At 39.7% G+C, this 22259-nt stretch overlaps 1 protein-coding gene across 9 annotated transcripts in view; it reads right to left on the bottom strand.

Moving 5' to 3' along the window:
• col15a1b (collagen, type XV, alpha 1b) overlaps window positions 1–21949 on the bottom strand; it is a 43831-nt gene extending 21882 nt beyond the window's left edge. For 6 of the 9 annotated variants that reach the window (XM_086095132.1, XM_086095114.1, XM_086095141.1 and 3 more), the window contains exons 1-3: window positions 4962–5426; window positions 697–884; window positions 125–334 (exon numbers count right to left, since the gene is read on the bottom strand). In XM_086095132.1, the coding sequence (XP_085951258.1) occupies window positions 125–334; window positions 697–884; window positions 4962–5289 (726 nt within the window). In that variant the 5' untranslated portion in view covers window positions 5290–5426. Of the gene's footprint in view, window positions 1–124; window positions 335–696; window positions 885–4961; window positions 5427–17046; window positions 17112–17328; window positions 17476–21840 lie in introns of those variants that run through there. The other 3 variants (XM_086095143.1, XM_086095148.1, XM_086095122.1) reach the window with 3 other exon arrangements.
• Window positions 21950–22259: the final 310 nt, after the last annotated feature.

The following is a 22259-nucleotide window of genomic DNA, read 5'->3' on the forward strand; positions in this document are numbered from 1 at the left end:
GCAAATATTAGTTTGAGGCATTTGTCACCATTAGTTATCATGTTAGTTGTTCTAATTCTGTCAAAATAAAATTACAGATTGTACTTCGGTTTAACTTCTCATATAATATCTTACTACAACTTACAGTGAAGCGTGTCCACTGATCCGTCATGTCTGGGACACTGAAGGCAGCAGCTTTCTGGCTATGGGATGGCTGCTCACTGTCAGTGTAGTATAATAAGATATTCTGAAGACCTGCGTGGACTGGAGTGAGCGCTAAGCCCAACTCAACCACCTTTTGACGAGTATCTGTGATGGCGAAGAGCATGCCTCCTCTCTGGCTGGCTGGACGGATCTAATAAGAGGAAATATAAAACCTAACTGATTACAATTTAACCAAGTCTACATTATAATTAATGACAACATGAACAACAATGATCAATAATTTCTGTGTGTACTTGTATCAAATTAATCAAACTTCTGAACAAAATCAAGTAGAGCTAAGCAGAGAAGACTAAACTAAATGAATTAACAAAATTAAAAGGAAGACAGGCAGCAATGATGCAAAAAGAAATGCCGAAAATTAAAAAGCAACAATACCACAAGGGGGCACAATTTTCTTAGACTTCTTTACCATTGTTTCTCGAAAATTTCTATATGGCCTTCTGTTTTGTTAGGGAGTATTTCAAATGCATATTTCAATTCAAACTGTGTTACCGTGACAATGATGGCAAAGTCGATGTAGAACGGGCCTGGCACAAAGGTCTTGGTCAGCCTGCCTATGTTGGCTTCAGGCCCAAAGTTGTACGCTGGAAAGCCCTCAAAGCCAGGAGTGAAGGAGACAGAAGGAGGGAGGGGCACGCCAATTAACTCTGTCAAGTCCAGGTGACTTCCGGAGCTTTGCTCTGACAAGACAGACAATGCAAAACCTGAGATGTGGAGTAAAACCGTGTCAGAGAAGTGTTTACATTTTTCTTCATACAATGACTGACTTAAACAATTCACTTGGACTAAGCAACAGCTAGAGGGCGGTATGGCGCCACCCTATGGCCCGGCGGAACACTCTCACTCACTCTCTCTCTCTTTGCCTATCAGTCCGTCTGTCTGTCAGACGCTAACTACTGCTAATGCATTTCTCTTTAACTCAAATTACTATACCACATTCAACTAATATGATTGTCCAGATAGCCACACATGCAATACTTTACTTCCTGGTCAAGATGTGCTTGTTCTATAAGACGTCTGAACTAACATTCTAATCTTCTCGTCTGTTACTGCAGGTTCATTGACCAGATGAGTGAAATGACAAGAAGTACGTGTGAATCTTCCTGTCTTTTATTTGACTTGGTTTGATCCTGACACTGTTTATGCTACACTGCTCTGCCTTGGAAGGACATAATCCTCCAAAACAGTATTTCACTATGTGTGACATTAGCAATTATACTATTTTGTGCATACGTGTATGAATAGATGGCCCTACATTCCTTTTAATTCTCCCACAGTGACCAACTCTCACCTCAGCATTCCAGTCAGCCCTGCTACAGTATTTATACCTACAGTATTTATACCTTTTGTCATGCACACACATTCTCGGTTGCTATCCAAGTGAGGGCTTATTATTGACATAAAACATCTCCTAATCCTCCCCCCTAACCTTGCGCATCACAAATGAACAATCCCAATGAGGCCAACGTTAACCCCAAAACTCCTTTTAATCTTGAAGTCATTGTGCTAGATGGGGGCCACACACACTTTTTTTCACCCATATGAACAAAAGCTACAGATTCCACCAGACACTCCAAAGATTTGGGGCGCTCTCATTTATCAGCCTGACCAACTGGAAACATACCCGATTAGAGGCTTTAGTGTGAATGTGTGTGTGTGTGTGTGTAGATATGCAATAGAGGAAGAGAGAATGGCAGCTGATGTGCCTCTTATACAAACTCAAACCACAAAACAGTAGGTGTGCAATCAATGTACAGTAATTGAAAAAAAAACCATGCAAAAACAAAACAAAGGTCATAGATGTTTCCGTCATCCACCACGCCTGATTCTAAAGATCAGGATCGCTATCAGGCTTCTGCAGAGTTTGCTGATGAGCTGATTATAGAAACCAGGTGTGTTGGAGTACGGAAACATCTCAAACCTGCAGGACTCCAGCCCTCGAGGACCAGGATTGGGGAAGGCTGCTGTAGATCAAAAATTGTGATTTGTCATTTACATAATCCACCATTATTAACATTCTCTGCCCATGACTTGCCAGCTAGGCTGTGTGAAGCTCCGTCAATATCAAGCCACAGATGCAGTGTGCCCACCACATGCGTCACATGCAACTAACGCTAATTGACAAGTGTAATTTTCGTTGATACAATCTGCCTTTGAATCTTTATTGGAGCTCGCTTTTTTCTTAATATTATGGACGAGGATTCACCTAATTTCAATTGCTGAGTGCACAGGTGTCAGAGTTCAGTTCTCGAAGGCCTGAGGCCCCGTCCAGACTTGAAGCAAAGCTGGCTTTGTTCCTCAAACAAATCCTGTACACACAGAAGCATTTCAAGATTGCGTGTGTCCAAAAGAAGACGCTGAGGACGTTTAACGGCTGTAATGTATATGCCAAGTCTGGAGTGGCGCTGTAGGGCAGCCGCAGGGAGTTAACGGAAAGCGTAGAAGAAGAATCAGCGAAGAAGACGAACACTTTTTCCCCCCCTAACTTTATTGCAATCTACAGCACAAACATGACTTTGCATGTATCAAAACAACATGAAAAAGACAAACACAGGAGACGTGACAATGGCGGGTGATTCAAGTACAACACCGCTTGTTGAACGTGGGAATAAAGAAGCAAAATATTTTGCTGCAAAAGCATAAGCAAGCCATGGAGGCTGCGCAAACGACTATGACACGGCAATCCGCCATTGTTGTTTTCAGATTGACGGTTCGCGCGCAGTCACGCGAGAATTGGCGCATACGTCATCAATCTGCTGACAATGCGTCGTCATCGAGCTGCGACCATTACGTCATCACCGAAGGAGTATATCCTGCATATCCAGACAGGCGCGTACGGGACGCATTTTGAAATCTTTCCACTCTGGAACCCGGTTTCAAGCTCCGAAACCGCACCATCGTGTGGACGAACGGCCTAAACGGTAAGAAACTTGTGAGGATACATTGAAACTGGCTTTCGTGTGGACGGGTCCTCAGGCCTTCAAGGACCGAACTTTGACATCACTGATTTAGCGCCTTCTCGTCAACAAGGTAATGACAGTCAGTCTCGACATTGACCCATCAGCAGAGTGGATAGGATGAACAGCGCTAATCTCGATCTTTCCTAGCTGTTTTATGGCAATTGGATCCACGTGCTTGGCCCGATCACACACAACAGTTATAATGCAATCTGCACTTCTACTTCATCATTTATTATAAACACTCAGGGGGGGAATTACACATCACACACCGAACCAGATCACACACACAAGAGAGATGACAGCTCTGCCTTGCTTGAGGAAGCTGACTGGCATCTTTCAAACAACTGTCCGCAGCGGGACATGATCGGGTGGCCCTCCGGCTGCTGCCCCATAGCCATAATCGACGTAACTACGAAATTCTAAATCAACCACTTTAACCCTCAGTCACCATCATCATGAAAGTGAATGGATGCATTATCATGTGACAAGTAAGCTCTCTCCTTCAATACGCGACTCACTTTGTTTAAGTGTAAAAGCGCAACACCAACTCGACATCTTGGCCATTCAAGGAGACTAATTAGCCTTTTTCAACAAATGTCAGTTCAATCAGAATTTGCAACTTTTCATAAACCTTTGACAACTTTGTGCAACATGTTCTCCTCAAAGTTTCTCAAACTCCACATAATCCTCATCATGTTGGCCACATGAATGCTTGATCAGCTTGGCCGGATTTATAAAAACCCGCCCCCTCCGCGTTGCCGCACATAACCTTTTAAACCCACCTTGACCCTGTCATGCCACACAAAAGCCTCCCGCTGTTTGGCCCACTCCCCCGAGACTCCCAAAGATTTAGTGCAACACACATCACGGTACGGCTATGTCACATACCAGCGTGCTACCAGAGCAAAAGCAAGGCCTTCAAGAAAGTGAGAAGTCTGCACGCAGAATCTTGCCAGCACTTTAAACACAATCAGATGCTTCAGCTATTTACTTCTCGAAGAGTATCAAATATTGTTTGAATGCAATAAATCGGCTATTACACCAACGGATTATTTTATTTTACAACAATTTAATTTGCTTTATTTAGGGTCCATTTTTAGTGGCTCATCAGTTCAGTGTTTTGAAGCAGACGCAAAATACTTTTTCATTGACATTTAAGTTTCATATTCTTAATTTGTCCTATATTAAACAGCACATGACCATCCTCAGTGAGGAGCCAAATTTCGAACCTGGGTCTTGATCGGAAAAATCCCATCAAAAGTGATCATTGTTCACTTGCAATATGTAATTGGAAGGATGGCCCGCGAATGTTCTCATTCATCCAGATTAGGGCAGCACTAGCACATGGTTAATTTAATCCTAACTCGCTAGAATTGATGAAGCTTGTTGGGATGAGAGACGGAGCATCTTCGAGGCCAACCGGAACAATCCAGTTGTGATAGATTGAATGCCCTGAGGGAAAAACTGCCTGTGAAATTTTGAATCAAATCTCTGAAAAATTCCAATTCAGAAATGACTTTGTGCCACATCTGCTTTATAATACAACTCCAAGTCCAGAAAGTAAAAAAGCTTTAGCCACAAGTGCTTCTACTTGGTAAAACGAGCTCGTCTCCACTCATTTAATGGAAGCACCTGTGGCTATTTTAGCTTTTTTTTTTTACGATCTAGACCTGGATTCCCCAGCCCTGCATATAATTAATTTAAATGCCCCCCCCCCCCCAAAAAAAATCCCAGAATGCAACATTGATATGAAAAGCATCGAAAAGCTGTCTTTTCCTCTCCAGTTTGTACACTCACCACTCTTCCAGCGTTTCAGTGGTTTGAAACGGGATCTGGCATTACTGATCATCGCATCAGGAGGTAGCATCCCTCGGAAAGACCCTGCAGGGCTAACAATGGACATCTCAGTCTGGATCACACCATTGAAAGCGGTCCCTGTTGTCTCGTCCTCAATTCCCGCCCACGCTGTTGTCCCTGGCGAGTCCGAAGGGCTCGGTGAAGTTACGGATGGAGGTGAGGGATTAGGGCTGCTCTTTGGGCTCGCCCAGATGAAACTCCACCATTGAGCTCGTGCAGGTGCGGACAAGAGTAGGAAAAGAGCGAGAGAGATGCAAAGAGTTCCCATTCTCCTCTCCCAGTATCTTGTTCGGATGTGTAAAAAGATGGACTACAACAAACAAGCTGCACGCAGTGTGACTCACATATGCAGAGTCAATATGAAGTGATCCAACAGAAAAAAAAAAAGTGAACAGTCTTGGACCTTCTCACTGTCCTTTGCTCCATCTCCTCTCATGCTCTTTAACCTCCCTCGCTTTTGCCTCTCTAGCCCCCCGCCTCTCTCTGTAATTAGTGACTCCCCCTCCTCTGGCCCTCCACAACGCAGCAGACCTGATTTTCACTCCCTTGTCCCTTCACTCGGGTGGACGGGCAGATTATAGTGTGAGAAACAGACTACGGTACACACTAAATCACCAGTCAATCACAGAGTTGACATATACAGTCGGGTATGTTTACACATCAATAACCCAAATTATCATTCATGTTTTTGAAACTATAGAACAAATGTCCAACATTTTTGTTTCCATTGATATGTACTCCCACATGCCCATAGAGGGAGCTGTGGGTTTACAACCGGGTTCTGTCTGTCAGTCCAGTACAGTACATACAAATACAATATAAATACATGTACTTTGATTTGATTTGCTTTTCCTTACGGTTTGTCTACTTACTACATTTACACTTTTTAATGTCCCATATTTCATATATACACTCAACAAAAATATAAACGCAACTTTTTTTTTTTGCTCCCGTTTTTTTATGATGAACTCACAGATCTAAAACTTCTTCCACATTCACAATATCACAATTTCTCTCAAATATTGTTCACAAACCAGTTTAAGGCCCCGTCCAGACGGAAGCAAAGCCGGCTTCGTTCCTCAAACAAATCTCGTACACACAGAAGCATTCCAAGACTTGCCTGTGTCCAAAAGAAGACGCTGAGGATGTGTAATGGCTGTAATGTATATGCCAAGTCTGGAGTGGCGCTGTAGCGTAGCCACAGGGAGTTAACAGAAAGCGTAGAAGAAGAATCAGCGAAGAAGACGAACACTCTGGAGCCCGGTTTCAAAAGCTCCGAAACGTTCCATCGTTTGGACAAACGGCCTAAACGGTAAGAAACTTGTGGGGATACAATGAAACTGGCTTTCGTGTGGACGGAGCCTAAATCTTTGAGAGTGAGCGCTTCTCCTTTGCCGAAATAATCCATCCCACCTCGCAGGTGTGCTATATCAAGATGCTGATCAGACACCATGATTAGGGCACGTGTGCTTTAGGCTGCCCACAATAAAAGGCCACTCTGAAAGGTTCCGTTTTGTTTTATCGGGGCCCGAGGATCCAGAAAACCAGTTAGTCCTGACTGGTCCCCAGCAACATTTTTAGCAGTAGGAAACCTATCATGGCGGTTAATTTCATTGTGTAAAGAGCGATAGCATTTTATGGTAATAAAAAAAGAAAGAAGCTTTCAGTTTATGCTTAAATTAATATTACATATTGACTTTGTCATGCCAACAGCCTTGCATAAAAGCAACTTACACAAAGTTAGCATTTAACAGGTGAAATGTAATAAGTAAATGTAAAGCCAAAGTGCATGCTACCTACTAGCATTGCTAGCATTAATGGAGGTCAGCAAAAAAACATCAAATTAAACAATAAATTATTACTCATTAAATGACCTGCCGATTTCTTCCAACCAAGATTGCTTCGTGTACGCTGTACACCCTGGATTGTTCGCCACTGCCAGTCGGATAACACAACTATTGACAATTTAGACCATAATCCTCAATTAACCTACCATGCATGTTTTAGGGATGTGTGAGGAAGTTGTAGTACCGCACACAAATACTGAGAGAACATGCACAATTCACACAAGAATGTTGGAGCTGAGATTTGAACCCTGAACCTCAGGAGTGTGAGTGGTTTGTGATCAATTCCAGACCACGCGTTCAACGGCCTCGACTTGAGGTTGCAAGATGAGTTTCTGGAACATCAGACATCGTGACAAGTACTGGTTATTGAAGTGACTAATTGTATGAAAGGTGAAACCAGGCTGCCATTGTTGTTAAAATACACTAATACATGGTCGGATACCCTCTAGTGGAGCAGATGATGGGTTTAGTGAGGCTGAGGAAACCGGCCTCTGGCTTGAATCCTTGTGGATTAGTCAGAAAGGTGGGGTTGAAAGGTCTGGGGTGGTCTGCTGGCATTGCATTAGGGATTGATTAGTGCAGATCACAGCATAAGGCAGAGGTGGGCATCGAGGGCCGGAGTCCTGCAGGTTTTGCATGTTGTCCTTCTCCAACACAGCTGATATATGATCAGCTCATCAGAAAGCTCTGCATAAGCCTGATAATGATCCTGTTGATTGGAATCAGCTTGTGTTGGAAGTGAGAAACCTCCAAAACCTGCAGGACTCCGGCCCTCGAGGACCGAGATTGCCCACCTCTGGCATAAGGTATAGAGGAGTACCTGAGAGACGCGCCCTTAAAATGTGTCCAAATATGAACCATTCTTATCTACACCATGCTAGCATTATTGTGCTTCAACCTCTCACAAGTCACTGATGCGTTGACGGATATGATTCTCATTACATTACAGTATAGCTATTAACTCGTTCACTGCCATTGACGGCTATAGACGTCAAAAATTCATTTAAACTATTTCTATTAGTTTAACATTTTTTCCCACTTTAGTTAACAAGAGTATGAAAGCCTAGCATTGTTTTTATGGTATTAGAACAGATATAACATTTTTGATTAATCGTGAGTTAGTGAAGTCATGCGATTAATTACGATTAAAAATTGTAATCGCCTGACGCCCCTCCCTTTTTAATAATCTTTTCTTAAAAAAAAAAAAAGATTATAATTTTTTTTTTATAAGAAAAGATTATTAAAAATTAGGGGCATCAGGCGATTAGAATTTGTAATCATAATTAATCGCATGACTTCATATATATCTGTTCTAATACCATAAAAACAATGCTAGGCTTTCATACTCTTGTTAACAAAAATGATTTTTTTTTTTAACTAATATAAATAGTTCAAATGAATTTTTGACATCTATAGCTGTCAATGGCAGTGAATGAGTTACAGAGGCAACTTGTTATTATTTGACCTCAAAATTGTTTTATTTATTTATTAGGAAAACACAAAAGAAGGAATAAGCTCTTTACACATTAGAATTATTATCAATTAATCTACACAAAGCAGATATCATTACTATCACATCTTGAAAAGTTGGAGGTGTCCTTTCATTTGCATTTCCCCTCATACCCACTGTCTATGCATGGGGACCCCATTTAGGGCCTCTGGATTCCTGGGAAAGTAGCCCCTTCACCTCCCTCTCACTTTCTACTCTACCCAACAATTCTAACAATCAACTCTAATTGGTTTACTGTCACAGAAAATCATAGTAGTTACTATTAATTTATTAATGTGTTCATTTATCACCTATAAATATCCTTAAGGTCAAAAGACTGCCCTTACAAATTGAGAGAGCCACAGACACAAGTATATCAATGGTACATTAAAATTTAATTGGAGATTTTAGCCTCAATTGTTAGAATTAGAATATTGTTACGGGTTCTATAGACTATAAATGATATGACAGGCACAATACTACTTCCTACATTATACACTGGATACTGTTGCAGAAGAAAACATCACCTGAACCAATCTTTTATTTTAGTACCCTCTAGTGGTCATAAAAACACATTGCAAGCAAAAGCTCAATGAAACCTGAATATACTATTACTAATACGATAATATATTCATGAAGTAAAGTCGGGCTATCGTGTGTGTATACCCAAAATACATACAGTACTGCATTCAGTTCATGTTTATATGGTTGTTTATTGTTATGGGTTGAATTTTGTCATGTAAATTAGGTATTTAAAAATGCCGTTTGAAGAGGGGGATATATGCCTACAGTTTAGTTCTGAGGTAAACAGTTTGACATATTTAACAAATTCAAGCTCTATTACTAAAACAAAACAACTACAAAAGATAACATAGCTCCACTAACTTCCTGAAAGCATATCAGGAAAACTTTACTTTACCACTTATTCTAGTAAGGTGAGCAGGAGCCCATTTCTCTCGCACTTACTTCTACACTACACACACGCGCGCGCACACGCTGTAGCTACTAATCAATGACGCCAGTGTTGAAACTCAACTTTTTTCTCATGCCCTTCCCCCAGCTTCCTCTCACTCTTCCACTCCCCCCACGATGTGTTTTCATTTCATATTTCTAGACCATTTTTCAGCCAGGAGTGGAAAAACAGCTCTTTTTGGAAAGTCCAGTCCAGACGGTCCCGAGTTAGAAGAAAATCTATCATCATTTGGAGAAAGGGGACATGGCATGCATTAAATAGAAACAACTAAAACTGGCATCAGGCACTTTACATGACTCCAAGAGAAAGTCTACAACCATTTTTGGTTTGGTTGAATGAATTAAAGTGCTTCCGGAAAGCCCCTCAAACACTTGCTGGTCACATGGCCAGGTGACATGTTACATAACGACGCAATATAGCTTAGTTTAAGGTCATTTATGGCTAAGTAAGTGTTTTTAAAAATATATATATTGTAAGCTTAAACTGTGGGAAACACAAAGCAGATCTTTAAAGCAGAGGGCAAAGCGGGGCAAACCAATAAGAGGAAAGGTGAAATCACAAGAAGAGACTGCCCAAGGGGAGCATTAACCCAAACATTTGACCCTGCGTACAATTCTGCTGTGGCCTCGTCTTTTAATCTTATAATTGTTTCTACGCCAACGTCAGCAGAAATCCGAGTGCAAGTTGTGTTCATACAGAGCCACCTGAGTATGGATGGCTAACAGGATTTAGATTGCCTGATGTTGAATGATGCTTTATTATGTTCTCGTGTTGGCTGCACGTTATCAAGGATCTTAAAAAAGACGAAAAAGATTTCTGTGACAGTCAGGTATTTCTCCTTCTCAAATTGCTACTTTTTTTGTAAAGCTTCCCCCCAATATAAAGTAAACACAAAATGAAGTTTTTAAAAAGGATGGTTTTATTTATTAAGAGAGAAAAAAACTTTTCAAAACTACCTGGCCCTATGTAAAAAAGTAGCTGTTCCCTTTGTTACATCTGAAGTAGAGCCGTGATTGCGCAACTGTGATGTCATTTTCAGGTGACAGAAAGAGGCAAAATGGCCGTCCCTGAGATTGATAAAAACCGGTGGATTTTGCTACTCAGTTCATATTCAATAAAAGCAGTGTTAATCAGAATGTTGTGTTTAGACTATAAGGCACATTTTTATTGTAAAGAAAATTTTAGGGTTGACCACTTGGGGATCTCATCCAGTTAGCGAAGTCCACCACTGGATGACGGCGAATTTTCTCCGACTTAACGAGGACAAAACAGACATTTTCTTGGTAGGCCCCAAGGCTCAGCGGCATCAGGTTTCATCGTTGTTAACTCCCTTTTGTGTAAAACCCAGTGAGCACGTCAGAAACCTACAGTGTGACTTTTGACGAGACACTCAACTTTGAAAAGGATATTTCTTCTATTTCCAAGAAGCTAAAGTTAGATCACTTTTATCTGTCTCAGAGACTGAATAATTGGTTCATGTATTCATCTCTAGTCGTTTGGATTACTGTAATGCTACCCCCCCCGGTTAACAAATCAAGCACTCAACAAACAAAAGCTAGAATTCTAACAAAAACAAATGAGTATAAATAGGTCACTCACAGTTTTTAAGCCTCTTCACTGGATTCAGGTTAAGTATATAATTTATTTTAACTCATTCACTGCCATTGACGGCTATAGACGTCAAAAATTCATTTGAACTATTTATATTAGTTTAAATTTGTTTTTCCACTTTTGCTAGCAAGAGTATGAAAACCTAGAAAAAAATATTGTAAATTCAGAACAGACAAAAAATTTGAGGATTAATCATTAGTTAACAAGTAAAGTCATGTGATTAATTACAATAAAAAAAATAATAATCGCCTGACGGGCCGAATTTAAAAAATAAATAAAAATAAGGGCCGTTTAATCGTAATTAATCGCATGAAATTAAATTAATTATATCTTATAAATGTACAATAAAAAAAATCTAGGTTTTCATAAAAATTTTTAATTAAATAAAAAAAAGAAGTTAAACTAATGGAAATAGTTCACATGAATTTTTTACGTGTATAGTCGTCAATGGCAGTGAATGAGTTAAGATTTTACTTGTCATTACTTGTTTTTAAGCCTCTTAATTGTGCTGCCCCGCCTTATGTACCACATATACAGTACATTCAAAATCAGCTGAAGGTGCTTTTAGTTATAATGATCCAGACTTGTGGAACTCTTTGCCTTTGGGGCTCTGATCATCTCCAACAACATCTTACTTTAACTGTCATATCATATCATATATCACATATCTTCTCACTAGCTTTTAATTCAATTAAATTATTTATTTGTTTTCTTATTGTATTGTTTGCATTTGAAATGTATTGCCATCTTGCTTCTTGAGTTTATGCTTGCCGTATGAAATGAAATGTGTCAACACAATTCCAATTGATCAATTCATATGCCTTTAGAATACAAAATCTAAAAACAACGGAAACAGACCAAAGTCTCGTAGGTAAATTCCAGGTTTCCGTAGCTTACCAGAAGCCCAAGTGAAAGGCTATTAAGACAATTGTCGAGGTTGAGATGAGCATGTTATTTGGAACACATTCTAATTTGCTTTCTCAACATCACACTGTAAGGCTTACAGTATACTGCAGATAAAGGAATGCATTGTTTGGAATTTGGAGATCAGAGGTGACCATCTGCAGAGGGCTTGTTTCCATGACATCGAGTGTCTCGGAGTGTTACCCCATCCCGCTTCCCAAATCCCCTGCTTTCCATCCTGTCGCCCAAATTTCACCCCCCGAAGAGCACAAAGAGGTCATCCAGTGATGTTTTTGCACGGGCTTGTGCCCAGAAAGAAAGGCCAGCAATCTGCATGGTGACAGACATTTACTGTGTGGGAATGAAAGACAACCTTCAGGAAAAATGTGGCAGGAAAATATTATCTCATATTTGCTGCACGGTGTCACTGGCAGGGTACCATCCACAGCGTGCTCACTTGACAACACTCACTATTGTTTAGAGATCTAAACAGCTAGTTGAAATAGTCAGGGGAACCTAGGGTTAGGGTTAGGTTAAATATTTCATGGACAGATACTATAGGACAGATGATCTGTTTTGTCCATGGGGTGGCATGGCTCAGTGGTAGAGTGGCCGTCTCCCATCCGCCAGGCTGTGGGTTTGATCTTCATCCTTGGTGACCATGCTGAAGTGTTCTTGAGCAAGACACTGAACCCCCATTTGCTCTCAGTGGACCTGGCAGTGGGCTGCGCGGCAACAGCCGACCACTGGTGTGCTTACTTACTATTTCATTTTGATTGTATTTTCTCATCAGTAAAAACTCAATTGTCGACTAAACTGCCAACCGTACAACAAGTCCTGTTGGAGGACTGTCTCCAACCGTACTTTAAGATGTACACTCTAAAAGCTATGGGTCAAAAATGGACCGATCCTCTACATGGGTCGATTCGACCCAACTTTGAGTCAAGAAATGGGTCTTTCAGAATAAAACAACTCATAAATATTGGTCGGATCCAAAACATTTTTGGGGTCATTTTGTAAAAAACAACTCAGAAAGTTGGGTCAAATTGACACATAAATGGATCGGTCCATTTTTTATCCATAATTGGGTTACTTTTGACTCAACTATCTTTTAGAGTGTACAGTTTTCTGCTACTGATGATATTGATTGGTCAGGTATATGAATGATCCCCCCCCCCCTCCCTAACCCCCCCCTCCCCAGTGAATCAACCGTCATCAAGCAAGTCCATCAAGTCTGGTTGACAAGCGTTTACTGGGTATTTAATATACTAGGTTTCTGTGTACTGTACTTGCACAGTGTGTGTTAGTATACTAAAGGAGGCTACATGGTTCTAGTGAGTCTGGCTTCCCACACACCCTTCTTTGTTTTACACCATTAAGATAAAAATCAGCCTGTCAGTAAGCGCTGGTCCTTGCCATCAGGTTTGTTATAAACACCCACTTTCATCTATGATGCATTTTTTCAGACTTCAACAAAGTCCTGATAGAGAACACGTCATTGATCGAAAGACTGCCCTTTTCTCATTGGAATAAAGCCTTTGAGTAGTTTAAAGCATAACAGGACTTGTTTGGCTGTGTTTTAGCAGATCATTTACTTGATTGATCATTAAAGTTCTGTTGGCTCTCATTCATCCTATGTTAACTGGAATATTACTGTAAATTTGCTCATTTCTAAATTCATTCTGGGTCTAATGTAGGCCAAAAAAAAAGTATGCTAACATTAATGTTAGCATTAATTGTATTAATCATAGACTCTAGATAATTAAAAAAAAAAAAATAGGAAAAGAAGCTGCTAACAATTGGAACATTATTTTAATTTTAATTTACAGTGTTAAACTCCTTTTAATTCCAGAAGTTAATTTTTTTCTCTCGAAAATATTTATTTCTGTTAAGTAAATTAGTAGGCCCTACGTTGTATATAAATAATATAAAAATGACAGGGATGCATACACACTTACAGTTTTTTTGCAACTATATGACCTTCAATTAGTAGACAGACATTCTTTGTAGCCTTTCCGCCCCAAAGCATAGCTTGTGTGACACACACAATGATAATGATTCATGGTTAACTTTTTAAAAGTAACCATGGAAATGGAGATACAAACAGCAGCTACTCACTTTTATACAGTAGATTGAATGAACAACATTCAGCAACCAACCCTGAAGGTGAATGTGGTCAGAACCACGTTCTACTACTGCACATCAGAATGATTATGATTATTTTTACTCCTCATTTTAAAGTACATTTCTTTAACACAACGGTGGGAACTTCAATTCCGCTTTGTCACATCCAATCATGGAGAAAACAACTATGTTTTCAAAGTCCAGTCTTCAGGGATTCAAGTTTCCAGTGAATATGCGTTAATATCCCGTTACATTATTACCTTTTACAGTTGTTCCATTGTGCCCAACCGCGTTCCAGTCAAAGTCAATGTTGCTCAATTGGACACATTCTAGACTCTGCCCGGAGTCAGTCCAATCCGAATACTTTTTGCTGACGACATTTAGGTGGAGCCTCTCTCATCTCATAGGTGACCGTGCCATGTTCTGTCTCACAAAATGTTTAATGAAGCTGGCAACCAATAATGTCAAGGGTGGGAACTGGTTGAAAAGCAGGCTGTGGGCGCACAGTGATAGAGTTAATGAAAGAGACCAAGTACTACTGTATGTATGGAAAAAGTCATGCAAGTTTTCTCAAGCTAAACATGAATATAAAAATCATAAAGCAAGCGCTATACTGTCATTAACCAAAAACATGCGCTCGATTATAAATTCAACTGCAGCAGTTAAGTGTTATAATAAAATCATGTAGAAGGGCTAAAAATAGAATCCTTTTCACTGCAAGTCTTTCAAGTGACAATTGAGTAAAAAGGTGAACAAATCGGTGAGTACAAAACATCCATCCATTTATCCATCCGTCCATCCATCCATTTATCCATCCGCCCATCCATCCATCCATTCGTCCATCTGTCCATCCATCCATTTATCCATCCGTCCATCCATCCATTTATCCATCCGCCCATCCATCCATCCATTCGTCCATCCATCCATTTATCCATCCGCCCATCCGTCCATTTATCCATCCGTCCATCTGCCCATCCATCCGTTCATCCATCCATTTATTCATTCGTCCATCCATCCATTCATCCACCCTTCCATCCATCCATGGTCTGTGAAAAGCCGTGCAGTGCAAATACATATATATAACCATTCATACTTCACATCGACACCTATAGAACATTTAAAATGCACATTTGTGAAGGAAAGCAAAGTATCTGGAGAAAACCGATACAAGAAAACTCCACACACGAAGGCCAGAGATGCAGGCAAGATTCAAACCTTGAACCCCAGAACTCTGACGGAAACATATTAGCCACTATACCTACCATGCTCACTGTGCAAGAAGCAGCAAAAATGGGTTATTTCGGATTTGCTGCAACGTTAAGTGAATGAATTCTCATTGCGCAGCATTTTTAATGAAAAGAAAGCACACAATTGAGTAAATTTTACACTTTTTCTTTTCTTTTAGTTTTGTTTGGGCTTGCTCTTTTTGACAATGCAATGCAAATGACTGAATAAACATGATGTTTTTGGGGTCTCTGAAAACTATTGATGTTTGAGGATTATGCTCGACACCAGCGATATTTTGGACAAGTTGTATTTCCAAGGAAAACAATGCTTACATTGATTGCACAGAGAGATGAAATTTTGTAAATCCGAGCATTGGCTGTTACAGGGTGGTTCCTCCGAACCCGGCAGTCCTTGTAATAAGCTGTTTAGTGTATGGAGAATAAATAATCGGACCATAAAATAACTAATGTTTCCTAAAATCTAAATGGAAAGTAATTTCCATTATCAATTGCCAAAATGCATGAACCCACACATTTGAACATACATGATGTTAAACTAGCCTGAGGAACTCACTGTAAAAAAAACAAACAACAACTTCTGTGACTCACTCAAACACTCAAGCAACACGCGTAAGGATGTGACTCTGCTACAACAACTATTACAAATAGACATGCGCACATACACGGCGTCTATTTCTCACCCTGGCGCAGCATTTGGCTTGTCTGCCACCAGCGTGGAGACGCACGTGCGCATGCATGCACATACAGGGAAACTTGCCCTGCTGCCAAACAAACAATTTTTCCCACAGAGTTGTACTCGTTTAAGAAGCTCACTGCAAGAGATAGCTCAACCAAAATCACAACAGCAGAGATGTTAAAATAAATGGGTTTACCTTTTGTTTTTATGTGATTCGTTTAGTTTAATAATGAACTAATAATTAATTTCTTATTGTTATAATCAATGTAATTGAATATATTAATCAATTATGTATGTATGTTTGTTTTACAAAATATTGTTATTTTAACAACATAATTTATGCTCATTTTGAAATTTTATTAATGACAATTCATTATTAATTTCTTAAATTTATTCTTTCTTATATAGCAGTTTTGGCTTCTTTAAAAAAAAATATTGACATTAAATCAATTAACACAATAACACATTGTTTAATGAGATAAAATGACTAAATACAATTGAAATCTGAACTCATCCATCCGTCCATCAATTCTCCGAACCGCTTATCCTCACGAGGGTCTGAATGCATGAAACAAATGTTAAAAAGACTCTTGTTGTTGGCCACTTGGCTATTTAGGAATTTAAGATGGAAGAAAACAAAATGCATTTTCTACCATCTTAAACCTTTTTTGGCACTCCATTTCAAGAAAAAGACTCTGCCCAATATTTTTGAGTGTGTCAGAAAATGTTTGTGCGTTCACCCAAAAAGAACATATAAAGGTCAGTGAGGTTGCAGATGGGTGATGACCTGATGCCTCACAATCTCTGCTGTAGTACGGATCTTCCTTCAACTGTTTCTACAACACTAGAAACATACACGTGTCCAAAAGCTTTTGGTAAAATGAAGAATTTAGATTAAGTGGGAAATTACGTTTCTACTCCAATTTTTAATTGATTCATTACTAAGGCACCTCTGTCTAAAGGAGAGCATAGAATGCAGTGTTTTGGGCGTCTGACTCAAAATGATAACTCAGAAGAAGCCTTTAGAACACTTTTGCTGCTTTTAACAAAAATGAAAGTCAGGGGGTAATGTTCTGTTTCAAAATTAAAGTCTATAATAATCACATTCTCAAGATCCAAAAGAATTGACAGCATCGGAAGAGGCATGAAGATTACCTTCCTCAGCCTGTGAAGATGCAGTACGACAGCACAGGAGGACAACGTGTAGAACTAGAGGCCACCTGAGGAGACACATCAGCCATTAGAACCAAGTTGAGATTTGAATGGAAAAAGTTGGAAACTTGTTAAACGAGCTATTGTGACAAAAGTCGAGCTTGTCAAAGGTGTGCTGACGTATGACTGAGGGCCTTTGAGAAGAAATCAGTGATGTAACATCCAAAGTAATACAGACCACTTCATTCATATGAAAACACTGTAGCAAAATTGTAAATGTCTTACCCTTGCAGCATTTTGGGAAGAGAGGATTTATAAATCCACGAGACAAGTCCAAGTGCATGTGTGCGATGAAATTCTGGCTAAATTTGTGCTCCCCCTGTCTCACAGCTCCCTCTCTCCCTCTCTGCAGTACAAAAGCTCTCTCAGTTCTGAGCTGAGTCTTCAGGCCCACAGAGTTGGGAAATGTGATTCCCTCGGTGAGAAACCCCACCCTTAACCCACTCAATTGACCCGCCCGCCCCTCACTAGGTTACCACTCCAGTCAAATTTTCTTCATTGACTTTCGTATGACGCCTTTGTAAAGGCACCTTTCATTTGAACCTGTTACATTTGTCCTTCTACAGGATGCACCTTCATTCAATTGAATGATAATATATGACTTAACGGTGGATACATTTGTGGGAAAATACGACACAAGTCATGATCGAGATAACTGGTTTAATTAAACAAGATGACCTCCATCTGCCTGCAGTGTCCAGAAAAGTGCTATATAAATCTGATGCATAATATTTTATTATTATTATTTTTTAATCCCCTGATGACCTATTGACACGGCTCTACAAATTGTACTACGAATTTCGACACACTTCAGTATAATTTGTTTAGTTGACATCACACCCAATAAGTCTCCCTACTTCACCTATCTCGTGTGTATTATTATTTGTAACACCCTTTTGTTGAGTTTGGTCCTCCTTCTGGAGCAAGTGTTGCAAAAAAATTAAAATTCTATGTCCAAACACATCACTTGCTGTCGAGTGAAAAGGACATCACAATTGCTCAGGTAGTGACCAATCACAGCTCGCCTGTTTTCTGAAGCTAAACCATGATTGGTCGATACCTGAGCCCCAACTGTGATGTCATTTTCAATTGACAGAAAGTGACCAAATGGCCACCCCCTGATAGAGAACACAACAGGGGTATTTTGCTGCTTAACCCATATTTCACAAATGCAATATTTATCAGAATACTGTGTTTAGACTAGTGGGAGCACGTACAACAAATTATTGTACAGAAAATGTTTGGGTGAATTCCAAATTGTACACATCAGAGATCTTTGACAATCAGGGTAAACCAAGGCCTACGGACTCAAAAAATAAATAAAATCTATTCTAATACGGGAAGAAACTCACTCATTATTTATCACAAACTTAACAAATGCAATCAAACATTATGTGATCCAAAAAAATTTGTCCACTTCTTGATTAACTTGCCTTTGTGCCAGCTAAAGCCAAAAGGGCTGAACCGGTTCAGAGGGCGTCACTGAGAATGCCCATGCTGTGATGTTAACACCCCATTATTAGCAGAAGCAGGAATGATAATGGCCCAGAAGAAAATCAAATGCACCCTCTACTTCCTCATCCTCTGGCTCTCTTCCTCTTTGTGGAAAACATTCCCTCGCCAGGCGGGCCACTTTTGTTTGACCTTTTGAGCTCTTCTCCTAGATGTAGCTGTCAGATAAAAAGTCTCCCCCAAGGAAAAGGATACTTAGCCAAAGCGGCACATGCTAGAAAACAATCAAGACAAAGACACCACCTCCAGTTTGGTATGCTGGGGAATCTTTCCCTTTCCTCACCCTCAGCATTAATAACCACTACCTACTAAACACTAGGTTTAATACCATTGTAATCAATGACCTTAAAGAAATATAATAATTAGGGGTGTCAGAATTAGTGCCTTATTTTAAGTTCCTTTAACACTAATAACGCATGATTAATGACCGCCCATTACTTGGAAAGCCTGTACTGGGGGGGATTCCAGTCGCAACGCAGCAGGCACGTCCATGTCAAAAATTTGCAGTAATAAATGTAAAAATAATGTATATATTTGTGGAGACTGGGGTCAAGTTGTATTTTACAATTTTAAAAATGTGCAGAATTTCACAAGTTACTTCATGTTAAAGATTAGATAGTTCTTAATATGAAAAGACAAATGCACTGAGCTGTCACCATCGTCTTACAAATGCAACTATTCCATCTAGTGGCAGAAAAATGACCAACACAAATCAATATCACACTCGTTTTTTACATTACATCTTTTAAACTAAATTTTTATGAATTATTATGAATTTACTGTATCAATGACTAAAAGCCATATTTCTATTAATTGTATGTACATTTTGAACAGATAGACAATTTGTGATTAATTGTGAGTTAACTATTGAAGTCATGCGATTAATGGGCTCTTTGCACAAATCCACTACTTACCGAACTCAGTATCACTCCTTCATTTACGGTCTTTCATGGTTAGACAAACTGATTAATCCAGGTGTGCCTGACCTCAGTAACCACGACGACAATGGCCAGACACACCTGGATTAATCAGTTTTTCCAATCATGAAAAACAGGAAATGAAGGAGTGAGTGGTATTGAGTTCAGGAATTAGTGGATTTGTGCAAAGAGCCCATTACTATTTTTTTTTTTAAATAATAATCGCCTAACACCCCTAACAATAATAATAATATGCAGTTCTTGAAGATTTAGCGAGTGACAGATACACCACAACAGATTTGAAAGGCTTCACAAAAGTATTTTCAATTTAGAATTTACAGACATTTTGTGTTGAAATGCGGTCTCAAATGTATTTAAACCTCTGCTGGTCACTTACTGATCTCGATTCGGGCAGATTTGTCTTTGCTAAGTAAATACAACTTTTTAATATGCATGGCTAACTTGCAAAAACAAAAAAACAAAACACTATTATGTCAGCAACCCCTGTGCCTCGATCTGGATGTTAGTCTCTACTGCAGTAGTCCATTTTCTTATTGCCCCCCAGCCTCCTCTCAAAAATGGTCTCAGAAGCATTTTGTTACCTTCTTCACCACTGTTGCTGTTTGGTTAGAACATCTTGTTGTAACTGATGCTTTCCATGCAGCTTGGTTTTCCCAGATTCCATTGGTCCTATTTTGAAGTGGAAACCTGACCGTTCCAAGCCAAGTCGAGTGGAACTGAGTAGACCGGAGCTGAGCCGAGACGATACTTTGGAGTGGAAATGCGCTACTAGTTCATCTGCATGTTTCGACTACTTGAAATTCTGTTTGATAGAAGGAGCGCTTGTGTGTCTGATTTTTTTGATACCGCTTATTTAGTAAAAATTGTTTTGTACATGTAGGTCAAAATACTGAAAACTTGCACTAGTAGAGAGAGAGAGACAGACAGATAGACTCAGTATAATGTGGTTTGAATTGAGAAGTTCAGGCCCCCAATGTAGGAGGCAGGAGCAAAGGCTCAAATTAACGCTAAAGAAAGCGATAACTAAACTAAGGTGTAGATAAATACCGACACTATCACACGATTACTGCCACATTGTGTTTTGTGCACGCTGACCCAGTAAACCAATGTGTGGCACTAACAAGAAACTATTCATCGACAGCCAACTGTCCGCTGGACAGACAAGGAGGATTTGGGGGAATGATTGATTTCTGGAAACTATGTTTGCTTGGGCCTGTTAGATAACAGATGACAATGAATATCGGGGACATATCCAAGAAAGTGAGAGCAATCAAGAAGCTCGTGGCTTATTCTATACCAAACAATGTGCATCAAAGAAACAGGAAGGGGAATCAACGTAATACAAGCTTCTTTTTGCCTTAACAATGTCCAACCATTATTTAGCTTAATTTCCTTTGTATATGCTGTACACATCCTGTTTAACCATTTCCTGTTTTTTGTCTAAAAGCGGGAACCGATTTAAGTACAGTATGTCATGCATCGGAGGTCCCTACCAGGCTTAAAGACCTCTTTTTTTCTTCAGCTGCAAACCCAAATTCACTGTGCTGCTGGTAGTGATGTCAGCAAGATTCCTGTGTTTTTGTGATCTAGGTTTTATTCCTGTGTGATGCAATGAGAGCTCATGTGGTGTGGCGCTAAATGCACGAGTTTTGTATTGTAACCATTGAATCTCATACAGCGTAAAGTCCTTTATCTAATCAATTATCTTGCGGTCGGTTGTACAGACAGACAAAGGAGTAAACTAAATGTTGCTTTTCATCGCATACTTACTCATGAAGACAAAAGTTTGTTGATTGATAGCAACAATCAACAGAAAGGACGGGCAGCCCACAAAGTATTCACGGATTTGCGGCGATCATTTTTTGCAAGGTTAGTAGATAAATGTTGTAATTAGTAGATAAATGTTCATGCATTTCACTAGTAAACGTACACTCAAACAAAGATTGTAACAGAGGTGTCGAATTGCGTGTTTCAAATCACATTAACGAGCCAGATAGTTAGCGTCCACTCCAACTGCACGAACACACAGCTGAGTTTTAAAATGCACCTTCTTCAAAACTATTAAGTGCATTTGACTGTTTAATAATGGGGGATTTCGTCTTTGTGCTTGAAGTTTTTCACTCTGGAGCCGGAGTCATATTCATCAAATGACTGCATAGCTTGCCACTACGTTCATTCATTTGTTCCATGCTAGTCAACATAGTAACATAACATCATCACAGCGTTTCAATATAGAACGGACTATGTAAAAATCATTCATTCATTTAGCATGATAAACAAGTTTTACCTTTGCATTACGAGGTACATTGTCCTCCGGTGTGAGCTTAGCATCTCGTCCCAGAGACTCAGCCCGCAACAAGCTTTTCAATCAGCCCCGCTGTAAGGAGAAAAGACGGCATTGACTACATAATGACATATGTCGTGCGCTGTGAATTCCGGCAAAGTGGGCGATTTGATTAACTTGGTAAAAACAGCAGGCAACAGAAGGTAAGGGGCTGTTTTCAAACTAGCGATCTCCAACTTAAGTAAATATCGCGCTCTATGAGTCCCGACTAAATGTGCAACTTCGACTGACAGGCGAACTTTGGTTGAAGTAGTAGATTCCATGGCTCTTAGGGGCAATAATAACTTTTAATTTGTAAAATAGCAGTTGCTAAGTCACTAAGTCGCTCCAGGTCACGTCCACTTCCATTCAACAATTATTTT

The sequence above is a fragment of the Leptonotus elevatus genome, chromosome 1 (assembly GCF_054856555.1).
Source record: "Leptonotus elevatus isolate MCC_2025b chromosome 1, RoL_Lele_1.0, whole genome shotgun sequence".
Classification (NCBI taxonomy): Eukaryota; Metazoa; Chordata; class Actinopteri; order Syngnathiformes; family Syngnathidae; genus Leptonotus; species Leptonotus elevatus.